Source organism: Phragmites australis, chromosome 11, assembly GCF_958298935.1.
Source record: "Phragmites australis chromosome 11, lpPhrAust1.1, whole genome shotgun sequence".
Taxonomy (NCBI): domain Eukaryota; kingdom Viridiplantae; phylum Streptophyta; class Magnoliopsida; order Poales; family Poaceae; genus Phragmites; species Phragmites australis.
Window position 1 is genome coordinate 30,628,318 of NC_084931.1, and position 21,054 is coordinate 30,649,371.

A 21,054-nucleotide genomic window follows, 5' to 3' on the forward strand; every position below is an offset into this window, starting at 1 on the left:
CTCTCTTTCATGAAGATCTTTTTTTCTTGGAAATTAGTTTCTCAGCTTTCGCTAGACCTCGCATCAATCTGTCGCTGATTTTCTTCAATGTTAAGAATTTCAGAATGTTTATTATCACCAGTCCTGCATGTTATGATTTAAGTCTTGCATGTTGTGATTTATTTTTTAAGTTCTACATCTTCGATCTTTAGTAGGTATTATATACGTGTGATGACGTGAGGGTGTGACTGAGTCTACGTGTTGTAATAGGTTTGTAAAAATAATATCTTGATTTGGTCGGATACTCAAACTCGTGCCGACCCTCCAGCATGCTAAAAGGAAAGCACGTGGGAACAAATCCTAATCATGAATCAAGCAAATCAAACACAAAAGGTACAATACAAAGGCATTCCGTATTAGTTTGCACCAATAATTCTGCCCTGTGTTAATGCCAAGATTGATCTGACAATCTGACCATTCTCCTTTTAAATACCTCCAATCTCCTTCACTCTCCTTCCATCCTGTGCCATAAACGAAATAGACCGATAGGAGTAGTACTCGCAAGCTAGTCGTGAAAGACAAGGGCAAGGACGCCTGAGTTTTACAAAACGAGAAAAGAGTACACGCCGAGATGGATGAGCAGTGATCAGTCGTCGCCGATGGAGTCGAGTGGTGGCCCATGTCCTCCTGGAGATGGCGCTCCAGCGGTGAGCGCCAAGAAGCTGTGGCGCGTGATGCGCGCCGTCTACCTCGTCCTCGTCAAGAAACACCAGCCCAAGCTCGCGGCGCTCGGCGTTCACCTGCACCACCTGCTCTCCAGCAGGCGCGACCACCGCGGCAGCCTCGCCGCGGCTCGGGAACTGCACCCGGCGCTGACGTACCTGTCTTCGCTGTCGTGCCGGTCCATGGACCCGGTCGCCGCGGTGGTGCACCCTTACCCGCGCGGCCACGGCCACGGCCACCGCCGCGCGTCGTCGTCTGCGCCGGCTGGCTCCCTCTCCTCCATATCGTGCCGGTCCATGGACCCCGCCGCCGCCGTGTGCCAGTACCAGTACCGTCCCCGCGAGGTCCAGTTCAGCTGCAAGAGCACGCCGCTGCACAAGCGCCGCCGCCGCGAGCAGCGGCGCCTGCGCCTGCAGTACGGCGCCGATGGTCACGACCATTCGTCGGTGCCGGAGATAGAAAGCTACGGATCGGCCGCGGCGGTGACGAGGCTGTTCGAGCTGATGGACGTGAAGGAGGCGGCCGAGGCGACGGACGTCGACTACGACGATGCCGACCTGGACCTGGAGAGCGCGGTGGCGTGGCCGGCGCTGTCGATCGGGCCGGCGCCGCGGCAGGTGCGCATCACGGACTCGCCGTTCCTGGCAAGGGAGGAGGGCGAAGAGGAGGGGAGGGGTCTGGTGGACAGGCGCGCCGACGAGTTCATCATGTGGTTCCACGAGCAGCTGCGCACGCAGCAGCAGCAGCGCAGCACGACGCACTACTGGGTCAGATAAGCTAGTGGGTGAAGAGCAGAGCAGAATACGGCCTCCAGTCTTGTGAATCGTTCATGCATGATCATGATCAATGCATGGATTATTATATAAGAGTACATGCATAGATCGATGTGCGCATGAACGTTCCTACTTTTTGATAATCGATGTACACGATCCAGTTGCAGTATGCTTGATTTTTGTTGTTTTGAAACACAGTTCCTGAACCTGTTCATTTCTTATAAGCTTGTTAAACTTGGCTATTTTAATTTTACATTCCTAGTTGAGTCCTAAATATGTGGTGAAATGATTGTGCATATTTATTAGATGCATCCGATGAACTCAAGTTGGGCACTGAGCTAGGATTCTTGGACTGTGCTATTTTATGAGCGCGCTGGTACAATAACTCGCAACTTCTTTATAGAAAATTTTTCCCTCCGCAAATTTTTTCGAAAGTTTTCAAAAAAATTATCAAGATAAGTTTTCTGAATATATTTTTCGAATAAGTTTTTTGAAAAAATTAACGAGAAAAGTTTTGAGAAAGAATTTGCTCCGAAAACTTATTTGAAAAAAAAAATCTAGAAATAAAAGTGGGTCTGTCATGAGGGCGGCGTGAGCAAAGTAACGTGGGCACGTGAAAAAGAACCGCTCGTTTAGCTTGCTGGTGGTTGTGCCGCTTTGCTGGGGATCGGTACACGCTGAGAAGTCACTGCCAAATCTAAACTGAATTTGTGTCAAGACTTCGGAGAACAAAATGGGACAGTCTACATATATGCATCACGTTAGTTCCCACTTGGTACTAGCCTATATAGCAGTAGCCAAGTACACACTATAGACCTTAAAAAAGTACACACTATAGAGAGAGATATCGCTGGTGTGTATAGTACCTGCTTGTCAAGCTATCATACTGCACATATCCTGCACCATTTTGAGGTCGTACTGTTTTCACGCATGCATGCACATATCATACTGCATGCATCACCTACTAAAAATCACACGGATTTTCACGCATGAACCGAAAGAATGGCATCGCAATTTTCTAACGCATTTGGAGTCCGTGAAATACTACCTGTGGCGGAAAAAAAGGGTTCATGTTGTTTTGTCTAGAAAGACAGAAACTGTAAGAAATAAGCAAATCCTTATTCGTAAGGACATGTTTGATAAAAATCTAATTTTAAGAATTATTGGAACTGTACGTCTCTAGCTCTAAAAATTTATAAAACTGAAGTTGTGAGTATATTATGGTGGTTTAGTTGAGTTATCTTATTTTAATTTTAGATTAAATATAGAGACTTAAATCACTTTATTCTAATTTACAAGCTTAAGACTAGAGATGAAATTAAAGTCTAATCCACTCTGGTGCACTACTCTAACATATATTGAATGAGGCATACACTTCCGGGAAGTATAAAAGGTAGGATGTGAACCTACAAATGATAAAAAAAATAGGACGCTAGTGCCAGTGCACCAGGTAGCCCTATTGGGCTCGCCCCTACTCCAGATCTTAAGTGGATCTTTGAGTGAACCTGCTAAACGTGGCCTAAATCATAATCATATTAGTAATAATAATTATAGTAAGTGAGGATATGACACTTGTCGTATTTCTGTTGAAAAAAAAGTCACTGTCTTGGTAGTATTTTCGATCTATGATTTCCAGCCAGTGCAATAATATTTCTGGTGCTTTTTTGTAAGAAGTATGGATTGTTTCCCTTATTCGTGACGGAAGTTTAAAGTTCAGAGCATAATGTCCGTCCACTATTAGTTTATTCGTTCATGAAGAAATGAAGGAACTGATAGCTGCCTGGAACCAGATGTCTTAAGTTTCACAAGTTGAGCGGGGCTGCTGTTTTTCAAAGAAAGTGCAGAGAATGAGATAAACATCTCATTTTCGGACTGCAGAGGAACTGATACCTCAATTTAATTTTTAAAAGTTGCACTCCCTACTGTGTTTGATCTCTGGTAGTGTATCATATGCCTTTTCTATTTGGCTTAGTTTATGCTTGTGAACTTGTGATACTCCTGCATGCAAATTTCAGCTCACAAATTGCCTCAGGAACGTATGCAAGTTTGCATGTCCGGTTTCTCAGTTTGTGTAGCAGTGTCTGTATGGACTGACTTTCAAGTTGATCATGAGCTCTCCTTCTCTTTTGGAAGCTATCATTTCAAGGTGATCGTGAGCTTTCCTTCTCTTTTAGACTCTCTCGTAATTCCAAGGTCATCATGAAGCGGAGTAGCGGACAATTTAATTCTGATGGTTCTCTCGGACCTACAGTCACACTTACAGGCAAACGGCAAGGGACGTTTCCTTGAGCCAGGACCACAGATCATCAATTGCCTCGCAATTAGTTCGAACAAATCACTGACCATCCAGTTTCAGCCTCGCTCACGCATCGAAGAAATCGCCACACGTCGCGTCAACATTGCGAGCAAATTATCACGAATCATTGTCGCTAGTAATTATCAACCCCATCGTTGAAATTTCGAAAGCAGGAAAAACCCAAGAATTCCGTATGTTTTCGGTCTTCCATGCGTGGTGGATTGGAGAGGAAGTCATCCCCGTATGCAGCACCATGTCCACGAAAGGCTTGTAGACATCAGAAATATCACACGCAACAAGGGTGGATCTTCATGGGGGCGAGGGCCGGAGCGGGAGGGGCTTAAGCCCCTTACCGGCTGCCACTTCCCTATAGCTCATCGAATCCCCTCTCTATTTTTTTTTGTAAAATAAGGAAAAGAAGGGAGATGAGGTGGAGAAAAAGGAGAATAAAGTGAAAGTGGTCAGAACATTTAGATTTGTTTTGGAGAGAGTTAGAATAGAGAGATGTGAGCAAAAGCGGATGACTGGCGCCAGAGATGAGGGCGAACGCGTGCGCCCTCACGGTGGATCCCACCACGAACCGCCTGCAGGGCAAGGAACCTGCAGCGGGGGTGGCCACCAGATCTGGCGTGCTGGCTTACGAGTACGCAATAGGGCGCAATCAGATCACCCCATGGGAGGGGGACATCGACGCTGTTCAAAGGAGGCAGAGGGAGCATGGGCTTCGTATTCAGCGAGATCGATGCTGCTTGTCTGTAACCTCGAATCCAAGTGTCCATGGGGGGCTTGGGGATTCTACTCTGTAGAGCCCATTAACTTATCACTCGCAAGGTCGAAGGTGGAACGCAACAGAGTGGGACATTCTTTCGCCTCTCCGTCATCCGGGTCCTTCGCTGCCGAACCTAAATGGCTCGTCCTCGTGGAGAGGAAAGCCATGGCGGCCGAGCTTCGACAGTCCATGTTCGCTTCGAAATCCAAGGAGAATGACCTTGAATGCATGGAGATGGAGCCGGAGGAATCTAGGATGTTGCCCCCATCGTCTTAAGCTCCGGCGATGAGGATGCCGGAAGGAGCAAAGGGGATGAGGTCTCAAGTGGATTCGAGAATGGCCCAATCGCCCAATGATTTGGATATGGGCTGGATTGGACCGATCCTAGGCCCGGGCTCGTGGAAGGACATGTCAAAGCCTGAGCACATAGGAGCAGGCACGCGAGACGCCAGTCTCTCTCTCAAGGGGATATTTAACCACTCAGTCCGGATAATGTCGAAACCTTGGATCTAGATCTCGAAACAAAGCGTCATTCTTAGCTTTGGCATCCTAGCGTCAGCGGCAGAGATCCGGAGGTTAGGAGCTACTGCGCGCAGAGTGAAGAAAATCAGTGAGCCTCCACTCCTCGAGAAATCGTTCCTACAAGCGGTTCTGCAAGGGGCGATGAATCGGAAGATGAATGTAGGCCAACAGGACCAGCACGGGAAAAGAGGAGGAAAGAGGAAGACTAGATAGAGGAGGATGATTTGCTGGAGCCAGACTTCAAACGCGAGCAAGATTTGCAAAACAAGCTCCAATGAGGTTTGACCTCGCCCACATATGTTCTCTCCGTTTCCCCCCTCAAGGTTCTAGAGGCCAAGGAGGCTGCTACCAGACCACATGTAAAGATTGGGACTACGTTGGCCAAGGGGGATGAGGGAGCTGCCCTATCAGTCAAGATGGCCGCGACGGTCGTCTGCCTGGTCAATGCGGCCGTGGTCAAGGAGGACGCGAAGGCAATCCGCTAGACCAAAGAGGCCACGTAAGTGGAATATCCGAACAAGACGATCATGATGGTGCTAGAGGCCCACCTGCATGATGGCAGGAAGGCCAAGGTTCTTCCCAAGGTTAGGGTTCTTGGTCCCAAGACAATCCCAAGACTGACCACACTCGCCAGGATCCCAAAGGTAAATCCCCCAAACCCATCACCCCTGAAGAAGAAATGCTTTGCTTTCGATGTCAAACTGTTGGTCATCATCATATGCATTGTAACAATGAACCGTTTTGCTACAAATGCAAAAAATCTAGTCACATGATGGTTGATTGTCTAGTTAACAACAACAAAAAAAAAATCAGAATGTTTGGTTTTACTCTATAAAAGTTGGTAATGATAAGAAAAAAAAAGCAGTTTTCAACTCTAGTTTGGTCATGGTTTTTCAAGGTGAACCCACCGTGAGAAAATTAGAAGAGGAATTAAAGTTTATGATTGACCCAAAATAGGATTGGAATGTCAGGAAACTGGACACAAACAATTTTGTGGTTGTTTTCCCTAGTAAAGAGGCCTTGCACACCATGGCTAGAATGATATCGATGGAATTGAGATCTCTCAAGGTTAAATTATCTAGATATGATAGAGATGCTGCCGTGGTGAACATATTGCAGATAGTTTGATCAATGTGTATGTAATACCAGTTTATGCTCAGGAGGAAGATGTGGTCAAGGAGATCACATCTATAGTAGCTGAGCCCCAAGTTGTCGATGAGTTGAGCCTGATTAGGGAGGACCCAGTCAAGGTCAAGGTGAACTGCTTGAACCCTTATAAAACTCGACATTTTGTCAGGGTATATTTTGACAGGGAGGGGCATGACATCAGGTTTGTGACTGAAGGACTATTTGGTAAAGGGCCCAAAAAGGGACCAAAACTAGATGAACCCAAAGATGATGACATCAATGATGATGAAAGTGAATTTGATGACTCTTCTATTTGGGAAGGTGTTGAAACTGAGATGAATAAGACACCCAAAAAGATGCCAAGAAGAAGGAGCAACAACCAAAGGAAAATAATGGCAACCAAGAGGTTGTGCAAGCCATACCTCTTGCTATGTTTGACCCCAAGGTGTGGATCACCATGACTTGGGAAGATCACATGCAATTGGGGGCCAAGGCGCTGCCATACTCGACTACAAGGGATTTTCAAGCCCCTCTATCTTCTCAGCCCTTGCTAGAAGGCAAGGTCATCCTAAAGACTACTTCTGAGAAAAACATAGAGATTGAGGGGATTCAACTCTGCTTTTTATTAAGGGACATGAGGAATCTATTGCCGAATCCACCCCTGTTTTTATGGATCAGGACAAGGTGGATGTGAACCCTGAGGGCAATTTCAGTACCATGGGTAAGGACATTGGGGAGGGTACAAATACCCAGGTTGATCTGAATCTGTCCAGAAGGGAGGCCCGAGAAAAGGAACAAGTAATGGAGGAACATGTGATTCTTGATGGCCACATTTTGGTGCACAGTAGGGAGGGAGCACACTGCTTGGAGGCCAATAAATGGCCAGCACTTCTTAGCCTTGGAGAAAGAGATTATCTTCCTCACAATAACAGCTTTGGGGATGATGCAACTAGGAACAACATGGAACATACCCCAACACAGTGTGATAGGGAGGGGGGCACAGTCAAGGCCTCCATGGAGGAGACTCTGCTTGACAGATGTGACAAGGACACTACTCAGATAGTGTCCTCTAACTCTGAAAAAGAAGATCTAGGGTGGACCATCTCGAGAGAGCAAGTCAAAAGGAGAACTAGAGGTGGTAGACAAACTGCTATTGCCACCAGGTTCAGAAAGAAGTTCCCTAGGTATGGGGTCCCCCATCCAAGAGAAGGCCATCAACAGAATGAGAGTCAAGAACCTTGAAAAAACAGGTACTCCCTCTAACAATCCATTTACTGTACTGAATAATGCTTATGATATATATCTTTTTGAAGTTATCAATAAACTAGATGTAGAAGTAGATAATCCAACTGAACTTATCTCAACATTTAAGTCAAAAGAAAGGGCTAGGGCAGCCATAATAGAAGCTAATTACATGGAGTATTTAGCCAAGCTTGCTGAGAAAGCCTCCTCTCATAGTGAGGGAGGAAACTCAGTTGAGCTTATGGAGATCGTTGATAACACTACCAAGGGCTATGAGGCAGTGAAGGACAAGAACTTAGAATTGGATAAATATGCTCCTAAGCCTAGAAGATGCAAGAGTGCTCATGAAAACTCTATTTTGGAATGTTAGAGGGCTGGGTAAACCATCTAGAAGAAAACAAATTCAAGATTATATTTTCAGAAAATATTGGATGTTGTGGGGTTACAAGAGACCACTAAGAATGATTTCACTAGAAAGGAACTACCTGACATTTCTGGTCACATCCCTTTCACTTGGCAATGGTTGCCTACAAAGGGGCATTCAAGTGGAATCTTCATGGGTGTGAGGGAGTAAATACTTATTTGGTTCCCAACCAGATAGAGGGATCCACTTGAAGCTTCAGTTTTAAAGTTAGAATGAGCAAGTTGCTCCTCAGGACAAGGAGTCCTTGGAGCACCCCTTTAAGAGAGAGGACTTAGACAGGGCAATCCAGACCATGGGGTCGACTCTGCTTCTGGTCCTAATGGGTTTAGTGTTTCTTTTTTTCCAGAAATTTTGGTATGTTATTGTGGGGAACCATCCAAATAGTATTCTAATTAATAATCAGGATGATCATTTGCTTAATCACGACCATGATGATTAACCGGAATACCATCCTAGTAGTCCCGATATGTGTTTTGTGTCCAAGATCAGAATATATATCTTTCCAACATATAGCATCACAACAAAGCTTAAGAAAAAGCGAGTAATTAAATTATATTATAAGCATTATTATTTATAACACTTTATAGACATATTACGCAGTGGAAAAGTAAAATCTATGAACAACAACTAGATGAAGCCATATGCCCTTAGTCTCCACCTGAAAGCACGCCACTCGAGTAGATAGCACTACTCTTGCCCGCCGCTAGCATGGCAGACATGAAGTAGCCGACAACTAATCTTTCCTCACTTGCAAACCTGAACGAGTAGTGTAAGTATGAAGTTACTTGCAAGACTTAATCTATATTGGGTACATATAATAACCCGACTCTAAGGATTATGCAATTGGGTCATTAGCAAGGAGTATGCCACAAAGTTAAGTAAATTCATATGCGTAAGCAACCTTAACACCTAGGTGTGAGTACCTATACTAAACCACAACTATGTTTCTACCTTTTAACCAACCACTTACACATAAAAGTAAGTGGAACCATCTCATATAAACAACTACCATCACCCATTATAACCAACATGTTATACCAAAACTCTAAAGTTAGAACTCTACGACCGATGCAGATGGACAGAATCTTGCTCAATAAGCGAGAGTGCAGCAATTTGAATTGATTTTTACATCATGCACAGGGTACTCCTAGACCAACACGACACGAGACCAACGCCTACACAACCCGTCAGCTACGAGTGATGATTCACGTACCAACCGTTTACGTACCCATCCCGAACCTTTGTCCCTATGCCTGATGTATGTGGAGGCCACCGAGACCCCAAACGTACTACGATTTACCGGCGCTTCTCGGTGCCTTTACAAGCCCTTGCTCACACCCTTGGAGCATACGTCAAATGAACGCGACGACTTATGGTACTTAGCTTACCTGTCTCATATCCGAGTATGTGGTAAATACGAAAAAGTGCTAAAGTCAACAACACCGACGATCGGTGCTTAACCGATGCAAACGGTCTATAGCATCCAGGTTCCTCTTTCGAACTACACCGAGGAACTCCTACGGTGTAGAAGATACCCCTAGCACCGCCTGCATCTCGCCTCATTCTCACATCTCATACAACCCAACATCATAATCAATATTATTGTGGACAATAAGTAAACCCTAAGCTCGCGAACAATGGTTGCCCTATCGCTCGACTTCTACCGAGGATCTATACATTTCTAAGCATTTCAAATAACTCTTAAGTTAGACATCAACAATGTTATCAAGGCTACAAGGATATGGATCATCAACAACTCAAGGTAGAAGTAATGCAAATCAATATAGGTTCTACCCATATAAGTCTGACATCAACATCGCTCAACATGCAAACATACATATGCGACAACTTATCAATTTAGATTCCATTCAATTCAAATTAAAGGGTGTAATATGCTTAGATGCTTGACTTGCTACTCCCAGTGCTTCGCTCACGATCAGAACCGATCTGGTGTCCAACTCGACCATGAAGAAAGATGTCGCATTACTCTCTAAATAGAATATAAACGCATTGAATAAATAAATGAATGATGGAAAAGTGTGCATAGTATGCATGCTTGAGTATTAAGAGAGCGCCGAGTTTTGAAAACATTTGCAAAAGAACGTCAAACGACTCGGGCTGGAAAAGGTTCGAACCTCGGATAAGGCGACCTAAGCTCATAAGGCTTTGAGTAACTGGTAGACAGACTGCCGATGTGTAGAAGGTTTTGGTCTTTGGTGGTCAGATCGACCCTAGTGACGATCTGGTTCCTGACTAAGGGTTTAACTGAGGATTTGGTCTCCAATATGGTGGTCAAACCACGAGTACATGCCGACAGCACCTTTGCAAGGTTGCGGACAAAGGCTTCGGTGAGGTCTTCTACCACAAAGGGTACCAAAATACTCTAGGGAACTAGTGTAGTGCTTCTAGGGTGGTTTGGATAACTTTCACGAGCCAAAGTTAGAAAACTCCACAAATAGGATCTAAGCTAAGGTTGAACTTAGGTCTAAACGAAATGAGGACCGATTCGATCTCGAGAATGACAGGGAAACGGTAGGGGATACCTCACCTTAGTGTAGGGAAGCTTTCTAGTGGACCAATCCACTCCGAAGATGCTCTGATTTGGAGATCAGGCTTCAGGGTGGCGTATGGGCTTGTGGTTGGATGAACTTTCCTCCGGCGAGAAAGAAGAGGGGATGAGCTCGGGGAAACCTCCAGGGAACTCGAGGGAGTCCCCTCCACCAATCTCCGGTCGTCAAAGTCATCGAGGTGATCTCTTCTTCTCTCTCTAAGGCTGGAGTGAGGGGGGAGAGTGAGAGAGCAAAAGAAAAGAAAGAGAGAGAGAGAGAGTGTGTGTGTGTGTGTGATCGATCCCCTTAATGGGTGCTCTGTGTACTAGCGGTCAGATCACAGGGAGCCTCAATCAGACCGCGGGAGCGGTTTGATGCTCCTAAGTTATTTTCACTCTCAAATATTCATATGTATGTGGGGGAAATACGTGAAGGTTCAAAACACATAAATTTTGAAACACATTTAAACTCAAGTTGATAATAAATCGCACAAAACATAATACAATTATGATTAGGCATGCCTAATTGCGTAACTAACATTTTGGGATGTGACAGTTAACAAGGGTGATATGTATGCTATGTTACAAGACTTCAATGATGGCAATTTGGATATCAAGAGACTTAACTATGGAGTTATAACTCTAATTCCAAAAAAATTTAGACCAAAAATATTAGACAATATAGGCCCATTTGCCTCCTATATATGGACTACAAAGCCTTCACAAAGATGATGACTGATAGGCTGAGCCATGTGGCTGACAGGGTTATCGATGAATGCCAGTCAGCTTTTATCAAAGGGAGAAACATCTTGAAGGGGGTGGTCATTGTTCATGAGATTATCCATGAGCTAAGACATTCTAAAAAAATAGAGTCTACTTCTCAATATTAACTTTGAAAAAGCCTATGATAAGGTTAGATGGGATGTCCTCAAAGAAGTTATGACTGGGAAGGGTTTCCCTGAAAGATGGACAATTTGGGTGATGCAAACTGTTTAAGGAGGACAAATATGCATTAATGTAAATAGCCAAAGGGGCTCTTATTTTAAAACTTACCAAGGCCTCAAACAGGAGGATCCATTGTCTCCTATTCTCTTCAACCTGGTGGTAGAGGTTCTGGGCTCAATGTTGATTAAGGCTAGAGATAGAGGTTGGGTCTTAGGTCTGATGGAACATCTTATTCCAAGAGGATTACACATGTCCAATATGCAGATAATACGGTGATTATGATTGATTGCTCAGAGGACAACATTCTGAATCTGAAAGTCATTTTTACTATTTTGAATGGATGTTTGGACTTAAAATAAACTTCTACAAAAGTGAGGCTTTTGTGTTTGGGGTTGACCAAGAAACAAAAGAGAAATGTGCCAACATGCTTAACTGCAAATTAGGGGTCATGCCAATCAAATATCTCGGGATCCCAATTGATGATCAGTGTATAGGTCTGGTTGTTTTTGATCCTTGGTACAAAAGCTTTGGAAAGGACTGGATGCTTGGAAAGAGAAAAACATATCCTCAGGGGAGGCTTGTTTTAACTAACACCCACCTGAGTAGTCTCCCCATATACATCATAGGTTTTTATCTCCTCCATGATGGAACCCATAGCAGAATGGACTCTATTAGGATCAAATTTTTCTAGAGAGGTGCCCACGATACTTTCAAATATCATTTGATCAAATGGGAGGCTGCATATAGACCAAAAGACCAAGGAGGTATGGGTATCATCAACACACAAGTGATGAATTAATGCTTAATGGTGAAATGGATTTAAAAAATCCTGAATAATGGAGATGACCTATGGTGCAAACTATTAAGGGCAAAGTATATGAGATATGGGGATTTTTTTAGCTCTAAGAGGAAAGGTTTTCTCAATTCTAGCAAGGTCTGCACAAGGTTAAGCATCTTTTTTAATGGGGGTCATCTACAAAGTTTACAATGGGAAAATGATTAGATTTTGGATTGATGAATGGGTTCATACCACCCCTTAAAGTCCAATTCCCTGATCTTTACAATATGACCTCGGATGCAACTGCCAAGGTGACTGATTGCTTTGAGAATGACACCTTCAAGATCAATTTCAGGAGAGCTCTGACCCCCTCAGAGTTAGGGAGTGTTGAGGAGTTAATGACGTTGATAAACTCCATTCATTTGGATGAGCTGGACAATGAAATAGATTGGGCGCTGAAGAAGTCCAGGAATTTCACAACTAAATCCTTATACTATTTTATCTTGGATGGTGGGATAAGAAGCACAATCAGTAGGAAAATTTTGAAAAGCAAAGCCCCTCCAAAAATTAAGGTTTTCCTCTGACAGATGTTTAACAATAGACTCCAAACGGCAACCACTTTTAAAAAAGAGGTTGGAAGGGCAATGATGCCTACTGTATCTGTGGCAATAAAGAAAATGCAAATCACATTTTCTTCCAATGCGTTCTTGCTATCTTCACATGGAGTGGATTAAGGAAATGCTTTGGTTGGCCTAGACAACCTAGGAACCTTGATGAATTTACTATTGGTTGGCCAAGTGGAAATTTAATCTATCGGCAAATATGGGTTTGTTCCTCTTTGTAGGGTTGTACTGGGTGATATGGCGGGTTTGCAACAAGATGACGATTGAGAGGATCTTCCCCAACAAGCCGATTAATATTCTTCTCAACTGTCTTTCTTACTTGCAGAAGTGAAAAATATTGCTCAAGGAGGACGACAAGGAGAAATGTGACGCAGCTCTAGTGCAACTTATGGAGTGGTGCAACAGCTTCCAACCTAGTCATACTACCCAATTTAATATCTGGGAGTACTTGGAGGAGAAGTCTAGAAGGTTGGAGACCTACCAATGATTTACAGTGGTTCCCTCACCCCATTCGTTTGTGCTGCTAGGATCTAATGTGGTGAGCCCTACCTTTGTTGCTATGCTATTTAGCTACTATGTGTTTGCCCGAGTCCTATATAATGGTTGTGCTTAGTTTTCTAGTTGTGCTGCTTGTATCTTGTTTTTATCTCTAGCTGTATCTAGTTTTTTTTGTCTTTGTTCGTGGATACTGTTATCTGTATGATCCTATATTAGTTTTTAATATAAACTGAGTTAATCTCGTTTGAAAAAAGGAGAATAAAGAAGATCAGCTTCTTTTACGCCTCCACTGCATTCGCCACTGGGCTAAATACGCGCTTTTGGTGTGAAATCCTTGCACCGGTAGAGCGGGATAGAACACCGCCTTACGAAACCGTAGATGTGTTGGATGTTGCGGTTGCTGAAAAACTTGGCTATTCATGCGACCATATTTAATTCCCGGTGCAATCCAGTCCACGAATCCGGCCACGGCACGCACCTAACCTGTGTAATCCAGGCTCCCCTGGTTGGGGGTTGCATTCTCACCACGCAATAATGCACAGCGCGCAAATGACTGGGCGTAGGCGAGCGGGCCGGCGCGCATAGAATTCACACGCCCCCTTGCTTGCAGGAGGTGGACGCAAATTGATGAGCGGAAAGAGTTTGCGCCTATGCGCAATGATCGAGCGAGCGAGAGGACCGGGCGACGGGGTGGTGGCATCGAGGTGGCGTGACGGGAAGGGGCTGGTGCACGTTGCTTTCTCGTGCGTTACGGATGGGCGCCGGCTCGGCACACGCTCTCCCGTGCCATGCCGATTTCGGAGGCGGAAGAGAACCGAGACTGAGATTGTTGGGGCTTGAACGATATATGGCGGGAGGTGAAGCTGGAACGATAGAATGAAAGCTCGAAGTCTCAAACTCAACCGTTGGATCAAATGATCGGATGGCAATATGAGATGATGCTAATCTTGCGAACGAGCACGGAGCTCGATGGCAAGACACAAGGATGTAATCGAACTCTCCTAGATTTGATTTTCGAGTGTCGCATACCTCCAATTTAACCTCTAATGTAAGGCCCAAGTAAGGGGGCTGGGTGTTAAAAGAAAATTTGACGCTAATCACTAGAGACTCAAACCACGTTCTCCACACACACAAAAAAAGATAGACTCGAACCGCTCAGAAGGCTCTTTGACCGGAAATGGCGTTGGAAAGGTTATCACATCCTGAATCAAATACGCCTTCGTGATACGTGGACGTATAGGCCGCCGACGGCTCCAACTTTTCGTCTTTCTGAGACGCTGACGGTACAACCGAGCCCGTCTTCCACCCAATTCCAGACCTGCTAATCCTCTCAACAACCACTCGCTCCTACCGGTCAGTCAGAAATTCATAATGGTAGTTCGTGGCTTCGTGCACGTGCCGTGAGACCAGCCGCTACGCCTCGTGGAACGCGCCAGCCAAGCTCTATGCGCCCTTTGGCTCTCATGTCATGCATCACACGCCCACCGCAACGGCTCGATGGAGGCGGCAACGTTCTGCTTCGTCTCGCTCCTCACGTTCTGTTTCCTCTGTCTCTTGCTCAAGCCACACTCGCTCAATATCGTATCCATTGTGATCATACTCTCAATTCGCGGTGTTGTAACTGGCATTCTTCGATTCACTGATGGGCAGCGTCCATGGCGTTGATGCTGGGGTATTACGGCTCCGTGGAGCTGGCCGTCGGCCCGGGATGCTCGCGGCTTGTGCAGGCCAGCTCGGTCTTTGTGCGGGGCATCAAGGTGAGCAGTCAGCAGTCTGAGCACTGTGCTGGCACGGTCGAATTCTGCGTAAGCTAGCCGGGCAAGAGGTGTTTACTCTGGTGTGATTCCGTGTTCCGTGTTGAATTGCAGGTGAGGGTCGACGAAGGTTCACAAGGGAATGGGGGGCGGCTGGAGCTCTACGGGCTGGCCGGGGCTCCGCCGCTGGACGTGCCGGCCGAGTGGTCGGAGGCTCGCCGCGTCGTCGTGCCCGTCAACTCTCACAGGGTATTGTCGCGTTATCATTCGTCTCTGAATCCAGGGTCTAGGGTTATCCTAATTTACAGAACTATTCTTTAGTTGTGATGGTAGATCGAAGGTGTCATGAAAAATTTAATCCTCTTTGTTTTAGTTTTACTAGTATGCTTTAATAGTCTTCAGTTGTTTACTTTTTCAGCTATGATAAAGAGGCTAAACGGTCGATAACTTCTATAGGCCAGTTGTTTCAAGTTTCACTTGTGCTGAAAATCCTAATACAACTATCGATTAGGCTACTGAACCGGTTAATTAGCAAATTCCTCGGCAAAATACTTGTGTACTGTCATAAGATCAATAAGTAAGAATTATAACTACAATAACAAACTCTATCACGTCATATTTTTTTATCTAATAATTATTATCAGTATTGGTAAGTTGATCCCTCAATGTTTGATTACCGACTCCGCCACGTCATAGAGTACTTGCTTCAGAAGTTTAGAACGTTGGTAGTCCAGGACCCCGATCCTCTGAGGGGAGAAGGCAATGCGTTTACTGTAGCAATTGAAAGCGAGTAGATGAACAGTACTTCGTAGTGGTACTGTAGCATTTGATAGCTAAGAAGTGTACTAATGTATTTTACTGTAGCTCTCAACTGCAGAGGATCCGATCGGTCAGGAAAGTACCAACCGAGTCTATCTTCTAACTAGTGTTACCTTCGTGTCGTGCAGGAATGGGTATATATCCTGAACAAGGGAGCTCAAATAGAAGTCGCTTACAGTGTCAAGTCTGAAACTGACGCGCCTTATCCACTCTGCGTCATCATTGCACAAGGTAAGACAGCTTCAGCAATAAACAGAAGCCATCCTTGGTCCCAAAAGAATAGAGGGAAGAAGATATGCCAAGGGGTTGACAGCTAAGTTCATAGAACTTCGTTTCTCTTAACTGCAAGATGCCATATAATACACCACTTGCTGATAAACTAGTATATGAGTAGCCAGCATCAGTTAAATAATGACTTGATTGCAATCGCAAAAAGGAAAAAAAAAAGATGAATCTGAAAAAAACGAATCCATCATCTGAATTTTATCGAAGAAATTAGGTTCATAGATTCTGAGACTAGACTTACAGTAGTACTGCCACTCATCTGCCCCGATACCGAGAAATCAGAAAAAAAATGAATCCATTGTATGTTTGGCGCCATTCTTTTTTTTGCTTTTAAAATCTGGTTGTGTTGTGGTTTTCCATATACAGGTAAGGAAAGCTTCATACAGTGGACTGAGAAGCCATCAGTACACAATACCACAGTGTCTTGGCACTTAGTGCAGGGTAAGCACTGTCATTGCGACTAAGAACTAGTTCAGTAATATTCCAAATACTGATGCGATTAGACTGCCGAACCACAGGAAATGGAACAATTGAGCAGACCGTCGATCTGTCCTCTGAGTACTACATTGCCGTCCACAACTTAAACGATCGTCAGGACACAACGGTAAAGTAGCCATCATTAGGTGAAAGCCTGGAGTTCCTAAATGCTGTGCAACAGCATTGGCTTTTCTTCTGAAGGTTTCATTCGGCAGGTGCAGCTGGACTTCGGATTCAGGACCTTGTCCTACAACACCACTGGAGCAGAGTACAGATGCTCACCGGCTCAACATATTTGCACCTACATATTACCATTTTTAGGACAAAATGTTGCAGTCCTGTCATCCGGTCTGAAAGAGGTAACAGTAAGCATTCACTCATAATCTTCAGCTTCTTTCACATTCCATTTTTTTTATACACCCAAGTTCATGTCCACTTTAGTTGCACCCACTGTTGTACTGATACGTAACCTTTCATCAGAGACTGGATTCTGACGAACAATACGTGAAAGTGTCATACGAACCTCGCTGGATAGTGTACGTTGTTGGATCAGGTACTAGCTCAAACAGAGGTAAAATGTTCACATATCCTGTGCTATGATTGCCAACTAAATCCCTCGTGCATTTGCAGCCGTCTTGGCTGTTGCGCTGCTTCTCTTGTACGAGATACTGAACATGCTGTTCGGCGCCTGCACCGGAGGCGGCGGCGGCCACGGCGGTGCGGACCGGAGAGCGCCACTTCTTGCGAACAAAGAGGAGGACAGCGCGAGCCTGGGCTCGTCCTACGACTCCGTTTCGCACGACGGCGACGACGAGGGCGCGGAGGAAAGGGGGGAGGGCGGCCGCGAAGGCTGCGTGGTGTGCTGCGACGCCCCCAAGGACTGCTTCTTCCTCCCGTGCGGGCATTCCGCCACCTGCTACGCGTGCGGTGCGAGGTATGATCCGGACTTTGAAGCGCACGTGCGATGCTATCGTATGGTGACAGGTTGGGTCCTTGAACGGGGGATACAAACGGTGTTGCAGGATCGTGGAAGAAGGTAGCAGCTGCCCGTTCTGCCGGAGGAAACTGAAGAAAGTGAGAAGGATCTTCGCTGTCTAACTGACCTGACGGCCGGCTTCTCTTGTGATCTCGTTCTGTGCCGGTGGCCAGCGTGCTGCGTGTGCTTCAACTTCTGGTGGTGTTTCTGGCCAAGGCTGGCAGGAGCAAAAAAAAAAAAAAAAAAAAAGTAAACAACGAACGCCCACCGTGGGGCTCGAACCCACGACCACAAGGTTAAGAGCCTTGCGCTCTACCGACTGAGCTAGACGGGCTTTTGAGATGGCGTTAATTATAGAACGTAATAAACAATATAATTCAAGACGCAACTATGTACTAAGAGCGTCAATAAGCACTCTGGCGTAACTTTCTTTGTCAGCTATGTCGAGTCTGGAGAAGCTTTTGTTTCAAAAGAATCGATCACCATTCAAAAATCATTTTCAAAGTTCATTAGGAACATGATTACACGACCGCGTGACAAGTTGGCCAAGGTTTTAAGATTGCAGGATGTGTCAGAAGTCAGAACTGCGGCAAATAAACCAAATGGAATAACAAGCACATAAGCTAAACTTGTAGCGCTATACAGTCTATCATCTTAATATTTAAGGAAAAAAATCATCCATGTTCTTTTTCTAAGCCAAAAAATTACCATGTTAATAAAAAAATATAGATCACTCATTGTTATAAATATCTAACGGTCAAGATTAAACTAAAAATTATCCATATCAAATACGATTAATAAATAGCTAAATTAGTAATTAAAAATTATAGAAAATATATTATCCTAATATTTGAAGGAGAAATGAGACTTTACATTCGCTCTTAAAGTCACAAAATTACCTTATTAATCGGGAAAAAAATATAGATCACTTATTGTTATAAACATCTAACGGTCTAGATTAACCAAAAAGTTCATATATCAAATATGATTAATAAATAGCTAAATTTGTAATTTAAAAATATAGAAAATATATTATCTTAATATTTAAAAGGAAAAATGAGCCTCCACGTTCGCTCTCAAGTTCACGAAATTACCACATTAATAAAAAAAATTTAAACCACTCATTGTTATTAGCATCTAATAATCTCGATTAAACCAAAGAATCAATATCAAATATAATTAATAAATAGCTAAATTCAGAATTAAAAATTATAAAAAATTAACAGTTCAATTTCCATACAGTTTGGAAAGCAAAATATATAAATAAAGAGTCTAAATAAAATAAAATAAATAATAATTGAAATTAGGGTTAGAATAGAAAAAAAGAAGAATGCATATCAAATATAGCCCTAGAAAAAATAAATTATTATAAAAATCAAATACCTAAATAAAGAGACCATATAAAATACAATTAATTAATAGATAAAATTCATAATAAAAAATATTGAAAAAATAAAATTCTTACTAAGATAATTGATTAAGAATCATCGTGTATGTCGGAGGATTAACTCCAGTCGCAGAGATCCCGAGAGACCCTTTTTTAGAGATTCGGCCGGGGGGATGATCCTGAATACGTTCGTCGGAGAAATAAATGGGAATGAATGCAACGGCCGGTGGTGGGGGTGTTGACCTAGTGCAAGAAAAAGTAAATGCACCGGAATTTAGACAGGTTCGGGCCACACGGGGGGCGTAATACCCTACTCCTATATGGATATTATAACTGTCCTGAGGAAGTCCCCCAAGGATGTTGCTGGTTACAAGAATCTTGATCTATCTAAGAGCCTGGGGCTCCTTGTTCTTCGGCTGTGTTGTGACTGGGCTCAGCCTTCCCTGCCGTGTTTCTCTTGCGCTGTGTTCTTGTCTATGCTTCAGGATCTATTCCAGATGAATTCAGCTTCACCCTCCCTCGTTTTATGCCGCCAGCTGCTTTAAGTACCCGTCGGCCGTAACGTGCCCCGAACGAAAGGGGGGGCACGAGTTCCGAGACACCATAAATGGAAAGGGCGTCATCATTTCCTCTAGGCGAAGTGACCGGGGGTGAAAAATGCGTCGCACGCCCGGTCATCCATCACAATAAATGCCCTGGCAACGGGCGCCGTGGAGAGGGCCCACTGGGCAGCCGCAGACCAGCCCGACGTGCCCGCCCTGTCTTGTTCCCCTGCCACAGCAGCGCGGTAGACGGAACGCCTTGGTCCTTACGACGTTATCTTGAGACAGGCCGGATGGCACGGGACGGGACCCGTGCAATTAATAACCCCACGCCTCTCTGCCAGAACGTGGCAGGAACTAACGCTGAGCGCGGCTGTCGGTGTATCTGGAACCGGGGGTCCCTGAGTCCCGAGGCCAGGCCAGCCATCCGCCACGTGTCACCATCCCGCGAGGTCCCTCCTGTGGGGTGAGGAAAGTCCAAGTTCCGGGAGAAGGTGCTCGGGGTCACAGTCCCTGATCCCTGAGCACCTCAGTTCCCCGATGATCCGCAGAGTCTAAGTACCGGGAAAAAATGCTCGGGGAGGTGCCCGGTCACCCCCGAGCGCTCTAGTCCCCCGACGATCAGAAAAGCTAAGTTCCGGGAGAGAGTGCTCGGGGGCTGCGTGCGGCAGCCCCCGAGCGCCCGGTTCCCCGAGGGTCAATGAGAAAGTGCTCGGGAGAGAGTGCTCGGGGCTGCGCGTGGCAGTCCCCGGGCTCTCGGTTCCCCGAAATGTCTGTGGAAAAGTGCTCGGGAGAGAGTGCTCGAGGTTGCACGTGGCAACCCCCGAGCACTCGGTTCCCCGAATGTTCGTGCGAGAGTGCTCGGGAGAGAGTGCTCAGGGGTACTGTTCACCTCCCCGAGCACTCTATCCCGAGAATACCTTTCCTTGTCCTCGGGGAACCGAGTGCTCGGGGATACTGTTCACCTCCCCCGAGCACTTTCTCCCGGGCACACTTGTACGGATCCTCGGGGAACCGAGTGCTGGGGGGTTGCCGCACGCAGCCCCGAGCACTCTCTCCCGGAACTTAGCTCTCCTGGTCGTCGGGGGACTAGGGTGCTCGGGGGTGACCGTACACTTTCCCGAACACTTTCTTCCCGGTACTTGGATTCCGTGGATCATTGGGGAACTGGGGTACTCGGGGGGCCATCGATTGTGGCCCCGAGCGTCTTCTCCCGGGACTTGATCTTTTCTCATCTTGCATGAGAGACCCCGCGGGATGGCGCCATGTGGCGGATGGCTGGCCTAGCCTCGGGATTCGGGGACCCCCGGTTCCTGATACACTGACAGTGTAGCTTAAGGTTGTCGCATCAAACAGTCAGCAAGCAAAACACAATACGCAAGGCAAACCTATTCTAATTTTGATTGAGTTAACACATAATTTTAATAGTTGATCAAAATATATATGAATCAAATCAATATATATACGATTTGGAGACAAGTTTAGAGCATAAATAATTTGCTTTTTCACTAATATAATTTTATGTCTTCTTCTAATGTTATGTGTTTTATAACCAAATGACACTGG

At 45.2% G+C, this 21,054-nt stretch overlaps 2 protein-coding genes and 1 non-coding gene across 4 annotated transcripts; 2 read left to right on the top strand and 1 right to left on the bottom strand.

Annotated features, from left to right (window-relative positions):
• Positions 1-459: 459 nt before the first annotated feature.
• LOC133883848 (uncharacterized) lies at positions 460-1,749 on the top strand. The gene has a single exon (XM_062323232.1). It carries the CDS (start codon positions 615-617, stop codon positions 1,476-1,478), a length of 864 nt encoding a protein of 287 aa, XP_062179216.1. The 5' UTR covers positions 460-614; the 3' UTR covers positions 1,479-1,749.
• Positions 1,750-14,614: 12,865 nt separating this feature from the next.
• Positions 14,615-17,816, top strand: LOC133885289 (E3 ubiquitin-protein ligase APD2-like). Of its 2 annotated transcripts, none has more exons than XM_062324980.1 (10): positions 14,615-14,797; positions 14,899-15,005; positions 15,117-15,251; positions 15,950-16,052; positions 16,473-16,547; positions 16,625-16,710; positions 16,799-16,942; positions 17,064-17,136; positions 17,214-17,517; positions 17,606-17,816. In XM_062324980.1, the coding sequence occupies exons 1-10, from the start codon at positions 14,746-14,748 to the stop codon at positions 17,679-17,681; spliced, it is 1,155 nt and encodes a 384-aa protein (XP_062180964.1). In that variant the 5' UTR covers positions 14,615-14,745; the 3' UTR covers positions 17,682-17,816. The 2 variants fall into 2 exon arrangements, with proteins under 2 accessions (XP_062180964.1, XP_062180965.1); XM_062324981.1 differs by having other exon boundaries at positions 16,805-16,942.
• Positions 17,817-17,820: 4 nt separating this feature from the next.
• On the bottom strand, positions 17,821-17,893 carry TRNAK-CUU (transfer RNA lysine (anticodon CUU)). The gene has a single exon. It is a non-coding gene; the product is annotated as a tRNA-Lys (tRNA).
• Positions 17,894-21,054: the final 3,161 nt, after the last annotated feature.